The following is a 22,029-nucleotide window of genomic DNA, read 5'->3' as shown; positions in this document are numbered from 1 at the left end:
AAATTCAAAGAGTAATTGTTGTTTTATCGTAAATTGGGCTGAACATGGACGTTTATGAAATTGTCTCTCTCAAATCACAGCGTAATTCTCGGAACATATTTGCCCTTAAGATGTCAGGTTTTTTTCTCGCAAATTAAAAAAATCTAAATACTCAAAACTCTGAAAGGAAAACCTATGCATACGAAAACAGCAAATTTAAGGTACAGTGCACTGATTAGTATTATGCATAATGTATAAGTTTAAACATACGCTGGGTTCTTCCTGTGTACTCCGTCCCCCATTTCAAACTTTTACATAGCAGAGAGCTCTCAATATTTTTATGGGAGACCTCACGTCATTAGCAGGGACAGACCCCTTTTTGTAGAATTCCATGAGGGCTGCCTCTGTGAGTGCTTGCGTGGAAAACCAAGTCTTTTTTGTTAGAATGGGCACCTTAGTCACATATCCACCTTCCTGTTCACAGCTGCACAGAAACTCTGCCACCTGCTGGGCTTGAATGTCATGGAATTCACGCGAGCTATCCTCACTCCTCGTATCAAGGTGGGCCGGGACTATGTGCAAAAAGCGCAGACCAAGGAGCAGGTGAGTGGTATGGGGTATAAAAAGAATTGTCTTTAGATACTGTGTGTGTGTGTTTGATCTATGCTTCTTAAAGGGACAGTCAAGTATAAATTAAACTTTCATTATTCAGATAGGACTTTTAATTTTAATTGACTTTCCAATTTACTTTTATCATCAAATTTGCTTTTTTCTCTTGGTATTCTTAGTTTAAGCTAAACATAGGTAGTCTCATATGCTAATTGCTAAGCCTTTGAGGGCTGCCTCTTATCACATGCTTTTTAAATCTCTTTTCAACACAAAGAGACTGAAAGTACACGTGGGCTATATAGATAACACTGTGTTCAGGCACAGAAAGTTATTTAAGATCTAGCACAATACAATGCTAAATTTAAGACAATAGAAAATAAACAGTCACAGTCATGTGATCAGGGGGCTGGAAGAAGGTTCCTAGATACAAGGTAATCACAAAGGTAAAAAGTATATTAATATAACTGTGTTGGTTATGCAAAACTGGGGAATGGGTAATAAAGGGATTATCTATCTTTTAAAACAATAACAATTCTATGGTTGACTGTCCCTTTAATTCAGGTCACAGTCTCAGTGTTGATCTGTAGCACCTTAAAGGTACATAGTACTCAGTGCATATTTATCATGCATATGAAAGAGCAGTATTGAAATGAATGTTAAAAGCTTTTTTTTTCAATTGGCTTTAAAGGAATTTTAATTGAAAGCTTTTTTTTACAATTGGCACGCACAATATAATTTTACAAGAAAAATAAACGTATATATTTGAAAATTCAGTATTTAAGATTAAGCAAATAAAGGCCCTTTAAACCCCTTGTTTTCGATGTAGGGCTTCAAGGCATGGCCACTCACGATGAACTCATTTGGGGTAATGAGGTACACAATGTATGAAGATTAACATTTTAGAATATTCTATGACTGTGTGCAATTCATTTAGTAGAGTTTACCTGTTAGAATGGCAGAAAGCTTGTTATGATGATATACTGTTTATTCTACAAGCTGTTAGATTTGAAAATAGAGACTGAACTCATCATGTGAGACTTGCAGGGTAGTCTTAGATTGAACCACATGACAAACATTGATGATGTACTACAGAGGACATTCATTGCGGCTCTTTGGCAATAGATGCATCAGATGGTGAGAGTCCACAAGTCATCACGTCGGAATATTCCCCTTTCACCACTAGGAGGCTCCCCAGCACACCAGAGCTATATATCCCTCCCACTTACCATGATACTCAGTTTCTTTTGCCTCTCTGGTGAGGTATGAGATTGTTAGTCATATTTGTACGGTAGCTACTTGGTCAGAGTTTTATCATTTTGATGGGTGTGCTTCTGAGGTTGTCTTCGGCAGGAAAGTTTCCTGCTTTATCTTTTATATCATCTCCTTGGCTTTATGTACCATCATGGGAAGTGAAAGGGATTTAAAACTCTGGTGTGTTGGGGTGTCTTTGACTCTTCCTTGTGGTTGGGAGGGGTATATTACCAGACATGATGACTTGATCACCATCATGAAAGAAATAAAACATAGATTTTGTTTTGTGTGAACTAGCTAGTTAAATATTCATACCCCACCAGAAGCCTGTCTGGAAACCAGAACAAGATGATACCATTTTGTGGATATTTCAGACCTATTCTATTAGGTTACAGCTATTGGTTGTTGCTTCTGTACCATGTTGTTCTTGTGGACCTACTGGTTCATGGATTCTACTAAATTGTCTTCTGTGCAGTAGATAAAATGACTGGAGATGGTATAATGGTATAGTGTAAATGATGGCAACAATAGATTTAATGTAATCTTGCATGCTTCTATTTTATACCAGCGTAACATCTGGTCATAGTGGATTATTCCACTGGGCTGAGCAGCGTATTGTGACTCGGTATAAGGTTGTCTGATAGTATATATAGTTTTAGTAGCAGTTATGATTGTCTTATATGTGTGCGCCTGTGTGCAAACACTGGCTTAATATCTACCAAATGACAATGGTCTTAGTAGTATTTGTATTTAATAGTATATATACCCTGTTCACTGAAGTCGAAATTAAACTTTTATGATTCAGATAGATCAGTAGTTTTAAGAGACTTTCCAATTTACCAAATGACAATGGTCTTAGTAGTATTTGTATTTAATAGTATATATACCCTGTTCACTGAAGTCGAAATTAAACTTTTATGATTCAGATAGATCAGTAGTTTTAAGAGACTTTCCAATTTACTTCTATTATCACATTTTGCACAGTCTTTTTACATACTCGGTTTTTGAGGCACCAGCTCCTACTGAGCATATGCACAAGTTAATAGGGTATACGTATACTAGTCTGTCATTGGCTGACAAATTGGGGAAAGATACATTTGTCCTAAAAAATTATCTGCTTATTTGAAAAATATTGTCTTTATTTCTCTTGCAAGGTGTATCCAGTCCACGGCTTCATCCATTACTTGTGGGATATTCTCCTTCCCTACAGGAAGTGGCAAAGAGAGCACACAGCAGAGCTGTCCATATAGCTCCCCCTCTAGCTCCACCCCCCTAGTCATTCTCTTTGCCGGCTCTAAGCACTAGGGTCTCTACAGGAGGGTAAAGTGAATGTGGTGTTAGATTTGTAGTTTTATTATCTTCAATCAAAAGTTTGTTATTTTTAAATGGTACCGGTTTGTACTATTTACTCTCTAGCAGGAAAGTGATGAAGATTTCTGCTGAGAGGAAAATGATTTTAGCATGTTGTAACTAAAATCCACTGCTGTTCCCACACAGGACTGAGGAGTACCAGAAAACTTCAATTGGGGGAACAGTTTGCAGGCTAGACAAGACTGTGATAATGCTAGAAGACTGACAAGATCCCCATGTGGGGAGGGTAAGCTATGTTCTGAGACTTAGTATAGAATTGAATGCTTACATAACAGGGCTAATTAGGCTGGTGGACACTAATTCAGGGCAATCGATTATTTATTTAAGAAATACTCGTTGGAGACACTTTTTTAAACACTTTGGAGTGTTTTTCTGGGGTTATCCACATGGCAAAAATTCAATCACTTAGAAGTGATTTTTGTAGGCCTTACAACTCCGGAATGGAGTGGGAGGGGCCTAATTTTCGCGCCTCAGATGCGCAGTTAGAATTGAAAGACAGTTCAGGCTGCTTCACATGGAGGGTCCAGCTGCTGATTGAGGGCCTCAAAGAAGCTTTTTTCCCCCAAATCTGATCCCTAAGGGCAGGTAGGGCCACAGCAGTAAGCTGTGGCAAGGAGCTGTAGTTATTTAACCGGTTGCTGGCTTTAGGCTGCTCCGGTTTGGGCATTTCAAAAGGATTGGTGCATTTTTCACTGTTTTGTAAAATTGTGTGTTCTTTTTATTTCTTAAAGGCACAGTAACGTTTTTTTTTCAAATTGTGTTTTTTATTTGATTAAAGTGATTCTAAGCCTGTTGGTTTATAATACTAGTCTGTTTAACATGTCTGTCACCAGGGAAAATCCTTGTTCAATATGTTTAGAAGCCATGTGGAACCCCCTCTCAGAATGTGTCCCACTTGCACTAATATGTCTATACACTTTAAGGATCATATTATTGATCTTAAAGATATGGCCCTAGATGATTTTCAGACTGAAGGTAACGAGAAAAGTCTGTCCACCTCTCCCCATGTGTCACAAACAGTTACGCCCGCTCAGGCGCTGCCTAGTACCTCTAGTGCGTCTGCTCCTTTTACATTACAACAAATAGCGGCAGTCATGGATAATTTCCCTTTCAGTTCTCTTATCTAAACTGTCTGTGTTGCCTGCAAAGCGTGATAGCTCCGTTTTAAGAACAGATTATGAGCATTCCCGAGCTTTGGTAACTTTATCTGATGTACCCTCACAACGTTCTGAAGTGGGGGTGAGGGAATTGATGTCTGAGGGAGAAATTTCTGATTCAGGAAAGGTTTCTCATCAGTCAGATTCAGATACATTGGTTTTTAAATTTAAATTAGAACACCTCCGCGTATTGCTCAGGGAGGTATTAGCTACTCTGGATAATTGCGAACCTTTGGTGGTCCCAGAGATATTGTGTAAAATGGACAAGTACCTAGAGGTCCCTGTATACATTGATGCGTTTCCGGTCCCTAAGAGGGTTGCGGATATCGTTACTAAGGAGTGGGATAGACCAGGTGTTCCTTTTGTTCCCCCCCTATTTTTAAGAAAATGTTCCCCATAACTGACCCCATGCGGGACTCGTGGCAGACGGTCCCTAAGGTAGAGGGGGCTGTTTCTTCACTTGCTAAACGCACAACCATACCAATTGAAGACAGTTGTGCTTTTAAAGACCCTATAGATAAGAAGTTAGAGGGTTTACTTAAGAAAATTTTTGTTCAACAAGGTTTTCTGCTCCAACCTATTGCCTGCATTATTCCTGTAACTACTGCAGCTGCTTTCTGGTTTGAGGCGCTGGAGCACTCGCTCCAGACAGAGACCTCATATAACGAAATTATGGACAGAATTAAGGCTCTAAAGCTAGCTAATTCTTTTATCACAGATGCCGCTTTGCAATTAGCTAAGTTAGCGGCGAAGAATTCAGGTTTCGCCATTATGGCGCGCAGATCGCTTTGGCTCAAGTCCTGGTCAGCCGATGTGTCGTCAAAATCCAAATTACTAAATATTCCTTTCAAGGGAAAGACCCTCTTCGGGCCAGAATTGAAAGAGATTATTTCAGAAATCACTGGGGGAAAGGGCCATGCTCTCCCTCAGGACAAGCCTTTTAAGGCTAAGAACAAAGCTAATTTTCGCTCCTTTCGTAACTTCAGGAGCGGTTCCCCTTCAGCCTCTCCAGCTGCGAAGCCAGAGGATAATGATTCACAGCCCAAGGCAACCTGGAAGCCTTACCAGGGCTGGAACATGGGTAAACAGGCCAAAAAGCCTGCAGCTGACCCCAAGACAGCATGAAGGGGTAGCCCCCGATCCGGGAACGGATCTAGTAGGGGGCAGACTCTCTCTCTTCGCTCAGGCCTGGGCAAGAGACGTCCAAAATCTCTGGGCATTAGAGATTGTTTCCCAGGGTAATCTTCTAGAATTCAAGGACTCCCCTCCAAGGGGAAGGGTTCATATTTCTCGTCTGTCCACAGATCAGACAAAGGTAGAAGCGTTCTTACGCCGTGTAGAAGATCTACATATAACGGGAGTGATACACCCGGTTCCAATTGCAGAACAAGGACTGGGTTTTTACTCAAGCCTGTTTGTGGTTCCCAAAACAGAAGGAATTTTCAGAGTCCCATCTTTCAAGATGGAGAACATTTGGATAATCTTACTTATGATCCAAGAAGGTCAATATATGACTACCGTGGATCTAAAGGATGTGTAACTTCACATTCCTATCCTCATAGATCATCAGTTTTTCAGATTTGTTCTTCTAGACAAGCTTTACCAGTGTGTGGCTCTTCCTTTAGGGTCGGCCACTGCTTCCAGAATTTTCACAAAGGTGCTAGGGTCCCTTTTAGCGGTTCTAAGACCGCGGGGCATAGCAGTGGCACCTTTCCTAGACTACATCTTAATTCAGCTGTCTTCCAGAGAGCCAAGTCTCACATGGAGATTGTATTGGCTTTTCTGAGGTCTCTCGGGTGGAAGGTGAACACCCATAAAGAGTTCTCTTTCCCCACTGACAGGGGTTCCTTTCCTAGGAACTCTGATAGACTCGGTAGAAATGAAGATATTTCTGACAGAGGTCAGAAGGTTAAGCTTTTAGCTCCATCAGTTCTCTAAACCTCCTCTCTATGACCTGCGTGGACACGCAGACCTTGTGGACATGTCCTCTGTTCCATCATGGATGCTGCTGATGAGGCAGGATCTTCTAATACAGGGTCCGTTAAAGCATCCAAATCTAATTTCTTTACGTCTGTCTGCTGGGAGATTGAACGCTTAATGCTATCAAAGGCGTGGTTTCTCTGAGTCAGTTATAGATACTCTGATTCAGGCTAGTAAGCCTGTCCCCAGGAAATCTATCATAAGATATGGCGAAAATATCTTGTTGGTGTGAATCCAGGGGTCACTCATGGAGTAAGATTAGGATTCCTGGGACGTTGTCTTTCTTCCAAGAAGGATTGGAGAAAGGATTGTCAGCTTGTCCCTTAAGAAGACAGACATCTACTGTCTATTTTTTTACAGAAATGTCGGACAGAGGTCCCAGACGTACAGGTGTCTAATCAGGCTTTAGGAGAATCTAGCCTGTCCATAAGACTGCAGCTCCGCGATGGAGTCTAAATCTAGTTCTTTCAGTTCTTCAAGAGGTTCCGTTTGAACTTTTATGTTCCATAGATATTAACTTGTTATCTTGGAAAAGTTTTTTTTTTTTTTTTGGTTTTCTTCATAAGGTTATTTCTAATAAGAAGTTTAACCAGGACATTGTTGTTCCTTCTCTGTATATTGACGAAGGAACGTCAGTTAAATAATCTTAAAGTTCTACATGCAAGCAACTAAGGATTTCAGACAAACATCTTCCTCTTCTGTTGTCTATTCTGTTAAGAGGAGAGGTCAGAAAGCGACGGTTACCTCTCTTTCCTTTTGGCTGAAAAGCATCATCCGTTTGACCTACGTGACTGCTGGCCAGCAGTTTCCTGATTCAATTACTGCTCATTCTTCCAGAGCAGTGGCTTCCACATGAGCTTTTAAAGACAAAGCTTCTGTTAAACAGATTTGTAAGGCAGCGACTTGTTCTTCGCTGCATATTTTTTCCAAATTTTACATATTTGATACTTTTGCTTCCTTGGAGGCTATTTTTGGGAGAAGGGTTTTACGAGCAGTGGTGCCTTCCGTTTTAAGGGGTACCTGCCTTGTTCCCTCCCTTCATCCGTGTCCTAAAGCTTTGTTATTGGTATCCCACAAGTAATGGATGAAGCCGTGGACTGGATACACCTTGCAAGAGAAAACAGAATTTATGCTTACCTGATAAATTACTTTCTCTTGCGGTGTATCCAGTCCACGGCCCACCCTGGCATTTAAGTCAGGTAATAATTTTTTTGTTTAAACTACAGTCACCACTGCACCCTATGGTTTCTCCTTTTTCTTCCTAACCTTTGGTCGAATGACTGGGGGGTGGAGCTAGAGGGGGAGCTATATGGACAGCTCTGCTGTGTGCTCTCTTTGCCACTTCCTGTAGGGAAGGAGAATATCCCACAAGTAATGGATGAAACCGTGGACTGGATACACCGCAAGAGAAAGTAATTTATCAGGTAAGCATAAATTCTGTTATTATGCACTTGTTAATTATGCAGTTCTACTTTATTTAGTGCACATGAATTCTAAGAGCTTGATTTTATCAATCCATGGCGGGCAGGGGCGGACATATTCGCCCCTATCCACACAGGCTCTCCTCTGGCGGGCAGCTATCAGCTGCCGGAATTAAACATTGCACACAAGCGCTCCTAAGAGGTGGCGAACAGAGTAGATAAGCAGCGGTCTGTTGACCCGCTGCTTTAGAAATACTGACTGCAGGTTTTCTTGTGCGAACCTACGGTCAAAAGGAGGAAAAGGGCTTGATAAATCGAGCCTTGATTAGCAAGATTGGTATTCTCTTATATTTCTCTTTGTAGGAAGATACCTATGCTATGTGCAGTTACCGCTTTTCATCAAAATCCGTAAAATCACTATGTAATGCATAGCATTGTCATGTGTTCCTCTTTACCTACTGTCATGTAGGGGAAATATTTAATAAAATCAGTAAAACCACTCATCCCTCTTCACCTGCTTATGTTTTAAGGCTCTTTCCCAAGAGCATGTGAAATTTATCATCTAATTGTTTACATGTGTATGCATGCTAAATAATATTTTTCAGTAAATATATATATATTTGTAACTTTCTGTTTTTATTGATGGAATTATGCATTTATTTTTATTTTCCAGGCGGATTTTGCAATAGAAGCTTTAGCTAAGGCAACTTATGAACGGTTGTTCCGCTGGCTGGTCCACCGGATCAATAAAGCACTGGACCGCACCAAACGGCAAGGAGCATCATTTATTGGTATCTTGGACATCGCTGGATTTGAAATATTTGAGGTTTGTTTGATAGAAACCCATAATAAATAACTACATCACAGTTAATTTCCCCCCAATAATTTAAACTGGTTATTAAGCAACAAATGTAATACTATTTAGCATTACCTTTTCTTTCATACATGTGGTGAGTCCATGATCCATTACTTGTGGGAATTCTTCTTCAGCACCAGGAGGAGGCAATGATTCCCAAACCCCAAGAGCTATACAAAACCTATCCCACCTCACACATACCTCCGTCTTTACTTTGTCTCCGCTGGAGGAGGTTGAAGAATAAAGATTTGCACTTCACTTCTTCAAAGAGGCGTTTTCAGTCTATATTGAGACCTGGTTTCCCCTCAGAACAGTGCTTGTTAGAGGGATCGAATTGGATTCTTTTTTTCATTTCACGGGAAACTTATAATAGACCTTCCAAAATTAGTTGCAGGGATTTGTCTTTTCCTTCTCTCTATGGATCTACAATATTCTCCTATTCCATAACCTCTGCTAATATGTATCGGTACTGGTTTAGCTGTCTACTGATGAATGAGTGTCTTGGTAAGTATGATTTTTTTTTAACATTTAGGCACTCTATAACTATGTTGTGGGCACTCTTTTTAGTTTATATATATATATATATATATATATATATATATATATATATATATATATATATATATATATATATATATATATATATATATAGCCCTGGGACAAAATCCTTTGCACATATCCGTTGCTGTTTTGCCCGCATTAGATTTTTGGCGCGTGTAGTTTGAATTTCACTTGACTGCCTTTAGGTTTGCACACGTCATGGTTGCGAATTTTGGTTAGTGCATGTTCCTTTAGTCTTTTTTTATAGTTCTTTTGCACGTCGGCCAGTTTACACACTTCAGGTTAGTGCACGTTCGTCCACTGCTATGCACTCATCAGGCTAAATCCCTTATGGGGTTAATTCTTTCTGATGAGTGTTATCTGCCCTTCGGATGTTAACAGCAAACTTCCCTGGTACTTTGCGAGATCCAGGCATCCTCGGGCAGAGTTAGTAAATGCGCTAGTAGGTCCTTGGCCATTTCAGCTTGCTTATCTGTTTCCTCAATAAATAAAAAAAGAGAAGCGCTCAACCTGGGAACGAACAATAGCGTAATAGCTTGCTCTATGGCTAGTTACCACCCTAGAAGCAGCCTCTTTTTGCTCAATATGTGCCTTTCACAGAGAAGAACTTTCCTGTAGCATATCAGTCTGATCCTGACTTCACAGTACAGTCCAGCCCCGAAATACCAAGCAATCCCTCTCTGAACGAGAGAAACAGCAAAACCCCAGACATACGTTTTCGGCCTATTGTGGGCCTAGTCAGTGAGGTGCAGCCATATCCCTCTAGGCACACTGAACAACGGGTCCACGTCTGGATTCCCGCATCACACTTAGGGAGACTTCCCTAAGTGTCATAATTTGCATAAATAAATAGGCCCACAATAGGCCGAAAACGTACGTCTGGGGTTTTGCCGTTTCTCTCGTTCAGAGAGGGATTGCCTGGTATTTCGGGGCTGGACTGCACTGTTAAGTCAGGATCAGACTGATATGCTACAGGAAAGTTCTTCTCTGTGAAAGGCACATATTGAGCAAAAAGAGGCTGCTTCTAGGGTGGTAACTAGCCATAGAACAAGCTATTATGCTATTGTTCGTTCCCAGGTTGAGCACTTCTCTCTTTTTATTAATGCAAATTATGACATTTGGGGAAGTCTCCCTAAGTGCGATGCGGGAATGCAGACGTGGACCCGTTGCTCAGTGTGCCTAGAGGGATATGGCTGCACCTCACTGACGAGGCCCACAATAGGCCGAAACGTACGTCTGGGGTTTTGCCGTTTCTCTCGTTCAGAGAGGGATTGCCTGGTATTTCGGGGCTGGACTGCACTGTTAAGTCAGGATCAGACTGATATGCTACAGGAAAGTTCTTCTCTGTGAAAGGCACATATTGAGCAAAAAGAGGCTGCTTCTAGGGTGGTAACTAGCCATAGAACAAGCTATTATGCTATTGTTCGTTCCCAGGTTGAGCGCTTCTCTCTTTTTATTTGTTTCCTCCTTTGGTACTTCTTCCCAGAGTGATTTCCAAGGTAAGCCTAGAGAAAGTTCAGTAATCCTGGTTGCCCCAGAGTTGTCTTACAGGATTTGGTATGCAGATCTGGTTCAGATATCCTGCTGCCCTCCTTGGCCTCTTCCTCTGAGGTCAGACCTTCAGTCTCAAGGTCCTTTTTCCATCCAGATCCCAAGTCTCTGAACTTGATGGCATGGAAACTGAACGTTTAGTCCTTGGACATAGGGGTTTCTCTAAATCTGTGAAACCTTAATTCAGACTCATAAGCCTGTAACTAGGATAATCTATCACAAGGTCTGGAATGTCTTTATTTCTTGGTGTGTAGATCATGTTTTTTTTCCTGGCATTCTTTCATAGGATTTTGCAGTTCTTACAGGATGGTCAGGATGGTCTGGATAAGGACCTCTCTGCCAGTACTCTGAAGGGGCAGATTTCTGCTCTGTTTTGTTCCACAGGAAGATTGCTAATCTTCCTGATATTCATATGTTTTGTTCATGCTCTGGTCCGTATTAAACCTGTAATCAAGCCAATTTCTCCTCCATGGAATCTTAACATGGTGTTAATAATTTTGCAGGCTCCTCCTATTGACCCTATACATAAGGTAGATATTAAAGGGACACTTTAGTCAAAATTAAATTTTTAGGATTCTGATAGAACATGCAAATTGTGCTCAGCCTTTTTATATTTACACTTTTTAAGTCACAAGCTTCACAGAATATACATATATGCAATTGTAACTGGGATGATGGCTGTCACATGATACAGGAGGAGTGGAGGTAGACATAACTAAAAATTGTCAGGAAAAATAAAAATCTACTACTCATTTGAAGTTCAGACTAAGTGATATTACATTGTCTTTTCTTTCATGTAATTGGCAAGAGTCCATGAGCTAGTGACGTATGGGATATACATTCCTACCAGGAGGGGCAAAGTTTCCTAAACCTCAAAATTCCTATAATTACACCCCTCACCACACCCACAATTCAGTTTTACAAATTGTGCCTCCTATGGAGGTGGTGAAGTTAGTTTGTGATTTCTACGTTGATATGCGCTTCTCAGCATTTTGAATCCCGATTCCTCTCAGAGTACAGTTAATGTCAGAGGGATGTGAAGGTAGTATCACCTATTGAATGCAATGTTTTCCTCACGGGGGATCTATTTCATAGGTTCTCTGTTATCGTTCGTAGAGATTCATCTCCTACCTCCCTTTTCAGATCGACGATATATTCTCATATTCCATTACCTCTACTGATAAACATTTCAGTACTGGTTTGGGTATCTGCTATATGTGGATGGGTGTCTTTTGGTAAGTATGTTTTCATTACTTAAGACACTCTCAGCTATGGTTTGGCACTTTATGTATTTATATAAAGTTCTAAATATATGTATTGTACTTATATTTGCCATGATTCAGGTTTTCAGTATATTTCATTTTGCAGACTGTCAGTTTCATATCAGGGAAATGCTTTTTAATGAAAATGTATTTCTTACCTGAGGTATAGTCTCTTTCTCCAACATTGGTGTGTCCGGTCCACGGCGTCATCCTTACTTGTGGGATATTCTCTTCCCCAACAGGAAATGGCAAAGAGTCCCAGCAAAGCTGGTCACATGATCCCTCCTAGGCTCCGCCCACCCCAGTCATTCTCTTTGCCGTTGCACAGGCAACATCTCCACAGAGATGGTTAAGAGTTTTTTGGTGTTTAAATGTAGTTTTTATTCTTCTATCAAGTGTTTGTTATTTTAAAATAGTGCTGGTATGTACTATTTACTCTGAAACAGAAAAGGATGAAGATTTCTGTTTGTAAGAGGAAGATGATTTTAGCAGACAGTAACTAAAATCGGTTGCTGTTTCCACATAGGACTGTTGAGATGAAGTAACTTCAGTTGGGGGAAACAGTTAGCAGACTTTTCTGCTTAAGGTATGACTAGCCATATTTCTAACAAGACTGTGTAATGCTGGAAGGCTGTCATTTCCCCTCATGGGGACCGGTAAGCCATTTTCTTAGTCAAAAACAAACAGAATAAAGGGCTTATTATGGGCTAAAAAAACTGGCAGACATTTTTATGGGCTAAATCGATTGCTTTATTTGTGCATATTATTCAGATTTAGGCTAATAATTGGCATTTATAATCTTGGGGAACGTTTATTAAACGGCAGGCACTGTATTGGACACCTTTTTCAGTCAGGGGGCTTTTCTAGTCATAGACTGAGCCTCATTTTCGCGCCATTAATGCGCAGTTGTTTTTTGAGAGCAGGGCATGCAGATGCATGTGTGAGGATCTAAGAATCTCTGAAAAAGCTTTTAGAAGGCGTCATTTGGTATCGTATTCCCCTCAGGGCTTGGTTGGGTCTTAGCAAAGACTATATCTGGGACTGTATAGGGGTTAAATTGAAAAACGGCTCCGGTTCCGTTATTTTAAGGGTTAAAGCTCTGAAATTTGGTGTGCAATACTTTCAAGGCTTGTGGTGAAATTTTGGTAATTTTTGAACAATTCCTTCATACTTTTTCACATATTCAGTAATAAAGTGTTTTCTGTTTGAAATTTAGTGCGCCAATACTTATTACCATGCAACAATTAACGGCTGTAATGGATAACTCCATAGCAAATCTTTTATCCAAAATGCCTACTTATCAGAGAAAGCGCGATTGCTCTGTTTTAAACACTGAAGAGCAAGAGGACGCTGATGATAATTGTTCTGTCATACCCTCACACCAATCTGAAGGGGCCATGAGGGAGGTTTTGTCTGAGGGAGAAATTTCAGATTCAGGAAAAATTTCTCATCAAGCTGAACCTGATGTTGTGACATTTAAATTTAAATTAGAACATCTCCGCGTACTGCTTAAGGAGGTGTTATCTACTCTGGATGATTGTGACAATTTGGTCATTCCAGAGAAATTATGCAAGATGGACAGGTTCCTAGAGGTTCCGGTGCCCCCCGACGCTTTTCCTATACCCAAGCGGGTGGCGGACATAGTAAATAAAGAGTGGGAAAAGCCCGGCATACCTTTTGTTCCTCCCCCTATATTTAAGAAATTATTTCCTATGGTCGACCCCAGAAAGGACTTATGGCAGACAGTCCCCAAGGTCGAGGGGGCAGTTTCTACTCTAAACAAACGCACTACTATTCCTATCGAAGATAGTTGTGCTTTCAAAGATCCTATGGATAAAAAATTGGAAGGTTTGCTTAAAAAGATTTCTTTCATGTAATTAGCAAGAGTCCATGAGCTAGTGACGTATGGGATATACATTCCTACCAGGAGGGGCAAAGTTTCCCAAACCTCAAAATGCCTATAAATACACCCCTCACCACACCCACAATTCAGTTTTACAAACTTTGCCTCCGATGGAGGTGGTGAAGTAAGTTTGTGCTAGATTCTACGTTGATATGCGCTCCGCAGCAAGTTGGAGCCCGGTTTTCCTCTCAGCGTGCAGTGAATGTCAGAGGGATGTGAGGAGAGTATTGCCTATTTGAATGCAGTGATCTCCTTCTACGGGGTCTATTTCATAGGTTCTCTGTTATCGGTCGTAGAGATTCATCTCTTACCTCCCTTTTCAGATCGACGATATACTCTTATATACCATTACCTCTGCTGATTCTCGTTTCAGTACTGGTTTGGCTTTCTACAAACATGTAGATGAGTGTCCTGGGGTAAGTAAATCTTATTTTCTGTGACACTCTAAGCTATGGTTGGGCACTTTGTTTATAAAGTTCTAAATATATGTATTCAAACATTTATTTGCCTTGACTCAGAATGTTCAACATTCCTTATTTTCAGACAGTCAGTTTCATATTTGGGATAATGCATTTGAATTAATCATTTTTTCTTACCTTCAAAAATTTGACTCTTTTTCCCTGTGGGCTGTTAGGCTCGCGGGGGCTGAAAATGCTTCATTTTATTGCGTCATTCTTGGCGCGGACTTTTTTGGCGCAAAAAATCTTTTCCGTTTCCGGCGTCATACGTGTCGCCGGAAGTTGCGGCATTTTTTGACGTTATTTTGTGCCAAAAGTGTCGGCGTTCCGGATGTGGCGTCATTTTTGGCGCCAAAAGCATTTAGGCGCCAAATAATGTGGGCGTCTTATTTGGCGCTAAAAAATATGGGCGTCGCTTTTGTCTCCACATTATTTAAGTCTCATTTTTCATTGCTTCTGGTTGCTAGAAGCTTGTGCTTTGGCATTTTTTCCCATTCCTGAAACTGTCATTTAAGGAATTTGATCAATTTTGCTTTATATGTTGTTTTTTCTCTTACATATTGCAAGATGTCTCACGTTGCATCTGAGTCAGAAGATACTACAGGAAAATCGCTGTCTAGTGCTGGATCTAACAAAGCTAAGTGTATCTGCTGTAAACTTTTGGTAGCTATTCCTCCGGCTGTTGTTTGTATTAATTGTCATGACAAACTTGTTAATGCAGATAATATTTCCTTTAGTAAAGTACCATTGTCTGTTGCAGTTCCTTCAACATCTAAGGTGCAGAATGTTCCTGATAACATAAGAGATTTTGTTTCTGAATCCATAAAGAAGGCTATGTCTGTTATTTCTCCTTCTAGTAAACGTAAAAAATCTTTTAAAACTTCTCTCCCTACAGATGAATTTTTAAATGAACATCATCATTCTGATTCTGATGACTCTTCTGGTTCAGAGGATTCTGTCTCAGAGATTGATGCTGATAAATCTTCATATTTATTTAAAATGGAATTTATTCGTTCTTTACTTAAAGAAGTACTAATTGCTTTAGAAATAGAGGATTCTGGTCCTCTTGATACTAATTCTAAACGTTTGGATAAGGTATTTAAATCTCCTGTGGTTATTCCAGGAGTTTTTCCTGTTCCTAATGCTATTTCTGCAGTAATTTCCAAAGAATGGGATAAATTGGGTAATTCATTTACTCCTTCTAAACGTTTTAAGCAATTATATCCTGTGCCGTCTGACAGATTAGAATTTTGGGACAAAATCCCTAAAGTTGATGGGGCTATTTCTACCCTTGCTAAACGTACTACTATTCCTACGTCAGATGGTACTTCGTTTAAGGATCCTTTAGATAGGAAAATTGAATCCTTCCTAAGAAAAGCTTATCTGTGTTCAGGTAATCTTCTTAGACCTGCTATATCTTTGGCTGATGTTGCTGCAGCTTCAACTTTTTGGTTGGAAACTTTAGCGCAACAAGTAACAGATCATGATTCTCATGATATTATTATTCTTCTTCAGCATGCTAATAATTTTATCTGTGATGCCATTTTTGATATTATCAGAGTTGATGTCAGGTTTATGTCTCTAGCTATTTTAGCTAGAAGAGCTTTATGGCTTAAGACTTGGAATGCTGATATGGCTTCTAAATCAACTCTACTTTCCATTTCTTTCCAGGGTAACAAATTATTTGGTTCTCAGTTGGATTCTATTATCTCAACTGTTACTGGTGGGAAAGGAACTTTTTTACCACAGGATAAAAAATCTAAAGGTAAAAACAGGGCTAATAATCGTTTTCGTTCCTTTCGTTTCAACAAAGAACAAAAGCCTAATCCTTCATCCTCAGGAGCAGTTTCAGTTTGGAAACCATCTCCAGTCTGGAATAAATCCAAGCCTGCTAGAAAGGCAAAGCCTGCTTCTAAGTCCTAATGAAGGTGCGGCCCTCATTCCAGCTCAGCTGGTAGGGGGCAGGTTACGTTTTTTCAAAGAAATTTGGATCAATTCTGTTCACAATCTTTGGATTCAGAACATTGTTTCAGAAGGGTACAGAATTAGTTTCAAGATGAGACCTCCTGCAAAGAGATTTTTTCTTTCCCGTGTCCCAGTAAATCCAGTGAAAGCTCAAGCATTTCTGAATTGTGTTTCAGATCTAGAGTTGGCTGGAGTAATTATGCCAGTTCCAGTTCCGGAACAGGGGATGGGGTTTTATTCAAATCTCTTCATTGTACCAAAGAAGGAGAATTCCTTCAGACCAGTTCTGGATCTAAAAATATTGAATCGTTATGTAAGGATACCAACGTTCAAGATGGTAACTGTAAGGACTATCTTGCCTTTTGTTCAGCAAGGGCATTATATGTCCACAATAGATTTACAGGATGCATATCTGCATATTCCGATTCATCCAGATCATTATCAGTTCCTGAGATTCTCTTTTCTGGACAAGCATTACCAGTTTGTGGCTCTGCCGTTTGGCCTAGCTACAGCTCCAAGAATTTTTACAAAGGTTCTCGGTGCCCTTCTGTCTGTAATCAGAGAACAGGGTATTGTGGTATTTCCTTATTTGGACGATATCTTGGTACTTGCTCAGTCTTTACATTTAGCAGAATCTCATACGAATCGACTTGTGTTATTTCTTCAAGATCATGGTTGGAGGATCAATTTACCAAAAAGTTAATTGATTCCTCAGACAAGGGTAACCTTTCTGGGTTTCCAGATAGATTCAGTGTCCATGACTCTGTCTTTAACAGACAAGAGACGTCTAAAATTGATTTCAGCTTGTCGAAACCTTCAGTCACAATCATTCCCTTCGGTAGCCTTATGCATGGAAATTCTAGGTCTTATGACTGCTGCATCGGACGCGATCCCCTTTGCTCGTTTTCACATGCGACCTCTTCAGCTCTGTATGCTGAATCAATGGTGCAAGGATTACACAAAGATATCTCAATTAATATCTTTAAAACCGATTGTTCGACACTCTCTAACGTGGTGGACAGATCACCATCGTTTAATTCAGGGGGCTTCTTTTGTGCTTCCGACCTGGACTGTAATTTCAACAGATGCAAGTCTCACAGGTTGGGGAGCTGTGTGGGGATCTCTGACGGCACAAGGAGTTTGGGAATCTCAGGAGGTGAGATTACCGATCAATATTTTGGAACTCCGTGCAATTTTCAGAGCTCTTCAGTTTTGGCCTCTTCTGAAGAGAGAATCGTTCATTTGTTTTCAGACAGACAATGTCACAACTGTGGCATACATCAATCATCAAGGAGGGACTCACAGTCCTCTGGCTATGAAAGAAGTATCTCGAATTTTGGTTTGGGCGGAATCCAGCTCCTGTCTAATTTCTGCGGTTCATATCCCAGGTGTAGACAATTGGGAAGCGGATTATCTCAGTCGCCAAACGTTGCATCCGGGCGAATGGTCTCTTCACCCAGAGGTATTTCTTCAGATTGTTCAAATGTGGGAACTTCCAGAAATAGATCTGATGGCGTCTCATCTAAACAAGAAACTTCCCAGATATCTGTCCAGATCCCGGGATCCTCAGGCGGAGGCAGTGGATGCATTATCACTTCCTTGGAAGTATCATCCTGCCTATATCTTTCCGCCTCTAGTTCTTCTTCCAAGAGTAATCTCCAAGATTCTGAGGGAATGCTCGTTTGTTCTGCTGGTAGCTCCGGCATGGCCTCACAGGTTTTGGTATGCGGATCTTGTCCAGATGGCCTCTTGCCAACCGTGGACTCTTCCGTTAAGACCAGACCTTCTGTCACAAGGTCCTTTTTTCCATCAGGATCTGAAATCCTTAAATTTAAAGGTATGGAGATTGAACGCTTGATTCTTGGTCAAAGAGGTTTCTCTGACTCTGTGATTAATACTATGTTACAGGCTCGTAAATCTGTATCTAGAGAAATATATTATAGAGTCTGGAAGACTTATATTTCTTGGTGTCTTTCTCATCATTTTTCTTGGCATTCTTTTAGAATACCGAGAATTTAACAGTTTCTTCAGGATGGTTTAGATAAGGGTTTGTCTGCAAGTTCTTTGAAGGGACAAATCTCTGCTCTTTCTGTTCTTTTTCACAGAAAGATTGCTATTCTTCCTGATATTCATTGTTTTGTACAAGCTTTGGTTCGTATAAAACCTGTCATTAAGTCAATTTCTCCTCCTTGGAGTTTGAATTTGGTTCTGGGAGCTCTTCAAGCTCCTCCCTTTGAACCTATGCATTCATTGGACATTAAATTACTTTCTTGGAAAGTTTTGTTCCTTTTGGCCATCTCTTCTGCCAGAAGAGTTTCTGAATTATCTGCTCTTTCTTGTGAGTCTCCTTTTCTGATTTTTCATCAGGATAAGGCGGTGTTGCGAACTTCTTTTGAATTTTTACCTAAAGTTGTGAATTCCAACAACATTAGTAGAGAAATTGTGGTTCCTTCATTATGTCCTAATCCTAAGAATTCTAAGGAGAAATCATTGCATTCTTTGGATGTTGTTAGAGCTTTGAAATATTATGTTGAAGCTACTAAGTCTTTCCGAAAGACTTCTAGTCTATTTGTTATCTTTTCCGGTTCTAGAAAAGGCCAGAAAGCTTCTGCCATTTCTTTGGCATCTTGGTTGAAATCTTTAATTCATCTTGCCTATGTTGAGTCGGGTAAAACTCCGCCTCAGAGGATTACAGCTCATTCTACCAGGTCAGTTTCTACTTCCTGGGCGTTTAGGAATGAAGCTTCGGTTGATCAGATTTGCAAAGCAGCAACTTGGTCCTCTTTGCATACTTTTACTAAATTCTGCCATTTTGATGTATTTTCTTCTTCTGAAGCAGTTTTTGGTAGAAAAGTACTTCAGGCAGCGGTTTCAGTCTGAATCTTCTGCTTATGTTTTTCATTAAACTTTATTTTGGGTGTGGATTATTTTCAGCAGGAATTGGCTGTCTTTATTTTATCCCTCCCTCTCTAGTGACTCTTGTGTGGAAAGATCCACATCTTGGGTAATCATTATCCCATACGTCACTAGCTCATGGACTCTTGCTAATTACATGAAAGAAAACATAATTTATGTAAGAACTTACCTGATAAATTCATTTCTTTCATATTAGCAAGAGTCCATGAGGCCCGCCCTTTTTTTGTGGTGGTTATGATTTTTGTATAAAGCACAATTATTCCAATTCCTTATTTTATATGCTTTCGCACTTTTTTATCACCCCACTTCTTGGCTATTCGTTAAACTGAATTGTGGGTGTGGTGAGGGGTGTATTTATAGGCATTTTGAGGTTTGGGAAACTTTGCCCCTCCTGGTAGGAATGTATATCCCATACGTCACTAGCTCATGGACTCTTGCTAATATGAAAGAAATGAATTTATCAGGTAAGTTCTTACATAAATTATGTTTTTTGTACAGCAAGGCTACCTTCTACAACCAGTTTCATGCATTGTTCCTGTCACTACGGCAGCGTGGTTCTGGTTCGAGGAACTAGAAAAGTCGCTCAGTAGAGAAACTCCATATGAGGAGGTAATGGACAGAGTTCACGCACTTAAATTGGCTAACTCTTTTATTTTAGATGCCGCTTTGCAATTAGCAAAATTAGCGGCGAAAAATTCAGGGTTTGCTATCGTGGCGCAGAGCGCTTTGGCTAAAGTCTTGGTCAGCGGATGTGTCATCCAAGACAAAATTGCTTAACATTCCTTTCAAAGGTAAAACTTTATTTGGACCTGATTTGAAAGAGATTATTTCAGACATCACTGGGGGAAAGGGCCATGCCCTTCCACAGGATAGGTCTTTTAAGGCTAAAAATAAACCTAATTTTCGTCCCTTTCGCAGAAATGGACCAGCCTCTAACTCTGCATCCTCTAAGCAAGAGGGTAATGCCTCACAACCCAAACCAGCCTGGAAACCAATGCAAGGCTGGAACAAGGGTAAGCAGGCCAAGAAGCCTGCCACTGCTAACAAAACAGCATGAAGGAGTAGCCCCCGATCCGGGACCGGATCTGGTGGGGGGCAGACTCTCTCTCTTCGCTCAGGCCTGGGCAAGAGACGTCCAAAATCTCTGGGCATTAGAGATTGTTTCCCAGGGTAATCTTCTAGAATTCAAGGACTCCCCTCCAAGGGGAAGGGTTCATATTTCTCGTCTGTCCACAGATCAGACAAAGGTAGAAGCGTTCTTACGCCGTGTAGAAGATCTACATATAACGGGAGTGATACACCCGGTTCCAATTGCAGAACAAGGACTGGGTTTTTACTCAAGCCTGTTTGTGGTTCCCAAAACAGAAGGAATTTTCAGAGTCCCATGGAATTCAAGGAACTACCCCCAAGGGGAAGGTTCCACAAGTCTCACTTATCCTCAAACCAAATAAAGAGACAGGCATTCTTACATTGTGTAGAAGACCTGTTAAAGATGGGAGTAATACACCCAGTTCCAATAAAGGAACAAGGAATGGGATTTTATTCCAATCTGTTTGTAGTTCCCAAAAAAGAGGGAACGTTCAGACCAATTTTGGATTTGAAGATCCTAAACAAATTTCTCAGGGTACCATCGTTCAAAATGGAAACTATTCGAACGATTCTACCCACCATCCAGGAAAGTCAATTTATGACTACCGTGGATCTAAAGGATGCGTACCTACATATACCTATCCACAAGGAACATCATCAGTTCCTAAGGTTCGCTTTTCTGGACAAACATTACCAGTTTGTGGCTCTTCCATTCGGATTAGCCACTGCTCCAAGGATTTTCACAAAGGTGCTAGGGTCCCTTCTAGCGGTTCTAAGACCAAGGGGCATTGCAGTAGTACCTTACTTGGACGACATTCTAATACAAGCGTCGTCCCTGTCAAAGGCAAAGGCTCATACGGACATCGTTCTAGCCTTTCTCACATCTCACGGATGGAAGGTGAACAAAGAAAAGAGTTCTCTGTCCCCGTCAACAAGAGTTCCCTTCTTGGGAACAATAATAGATTCCTTAGAAATGAGGATTTTTCTGACAGAGGTCAGAAAATCAAAACTTCTAAGCTCTTGTCAAGTGCTTCATTCTGTTCCTCGTCCTTCCATAGCACAGTGCATGGAAGTAATAGGATTGATGGTTGCAACAATGGACATAGTTCCTTTTGCACGAATTCATCTAAGACCATTACAACTATGCATGCTCAAACAGTGGAATGGGGATTATACAGACTTGTCTCCAATGATTCAAGTAGATCAAAAGACCAGAGATTCACTCCGTTGGTGGCTGACCCTGGACCATCTGTCTCAGGGAATGAGCTTCCGCAGGCCAGAGTGGGTCATTGTCACGACCGACGCCAGTTTAGTGGGCTGGGGTGCGGTCTGGGAATCCCTGAAAGCTCAGGGTCTATGGTCTCGGGAGGAGTCTCTTCTCCCGATAAACATTCTGGAACTGAGAGCAATATTCAATGCTCTCAGAGCTTGGCCTCAACTAGCAAAGGCCAAATTCATAAGGTTCCAATCAGACAACATGACGACTGTTGCTTATATCAATCATCAAGGGGGAACAAAGAGTTCCCTGGCGATGAAAGAAGTGACCAAAATAATTCAATGGGCGGAGGATCACTCCTGCCACTTGTCTGCGATCCACATCCCAGGAGTGGAAAATTGGGAAGCGGATTTTCTGAGTCGTCAGACATTTCATCCGGGGGAGTGGGAACTCCATCCGGAAATCTTTGCCCAAATAACTCAAT

General features: G+C 40.7%; 1 protein-coding gene across 1 annotated transcript in view; it reads left to right on the top strand.

The window, feature by feature from the left end:
* The window catches only part of MYH10 (myosin heavy chain 10), a gene marked incomplete in the record, with an annotated part of 607,379 nt that overhangs the window by 366,982 nt on the left and 218,368 nt on the right, over window positions 1–22,029 (top strand). Inside the window, 2 exon segments of the mRNA XM_053709890.1 lie at window positions 464–582; window positions 8,442–8,594. Coding sequence (XP_053565865.1) covers window positions 464–582; window positions 8,442–8,594 — 272 coding nt within the window.

The sequence above is a fragment of the Bombina bombina genome, chromosome 1, assembly GCF_027579735.1.
Source record: "Bombina bombina isolate aBomBom1 chromosome 1, aBomBom1.pri, whole genome shotgun sequence".
Taxonomy (NCBI): Eukaryota; Metazoa; Chordata; class Amphibia; order Anura; family Bombinatoridae; genus Bombina; species Bombina bombina.
Note: the sequence above shows the minus strand (reverse complement) of the source record. Positions and strands in the feature narration are given on the sequence as shown.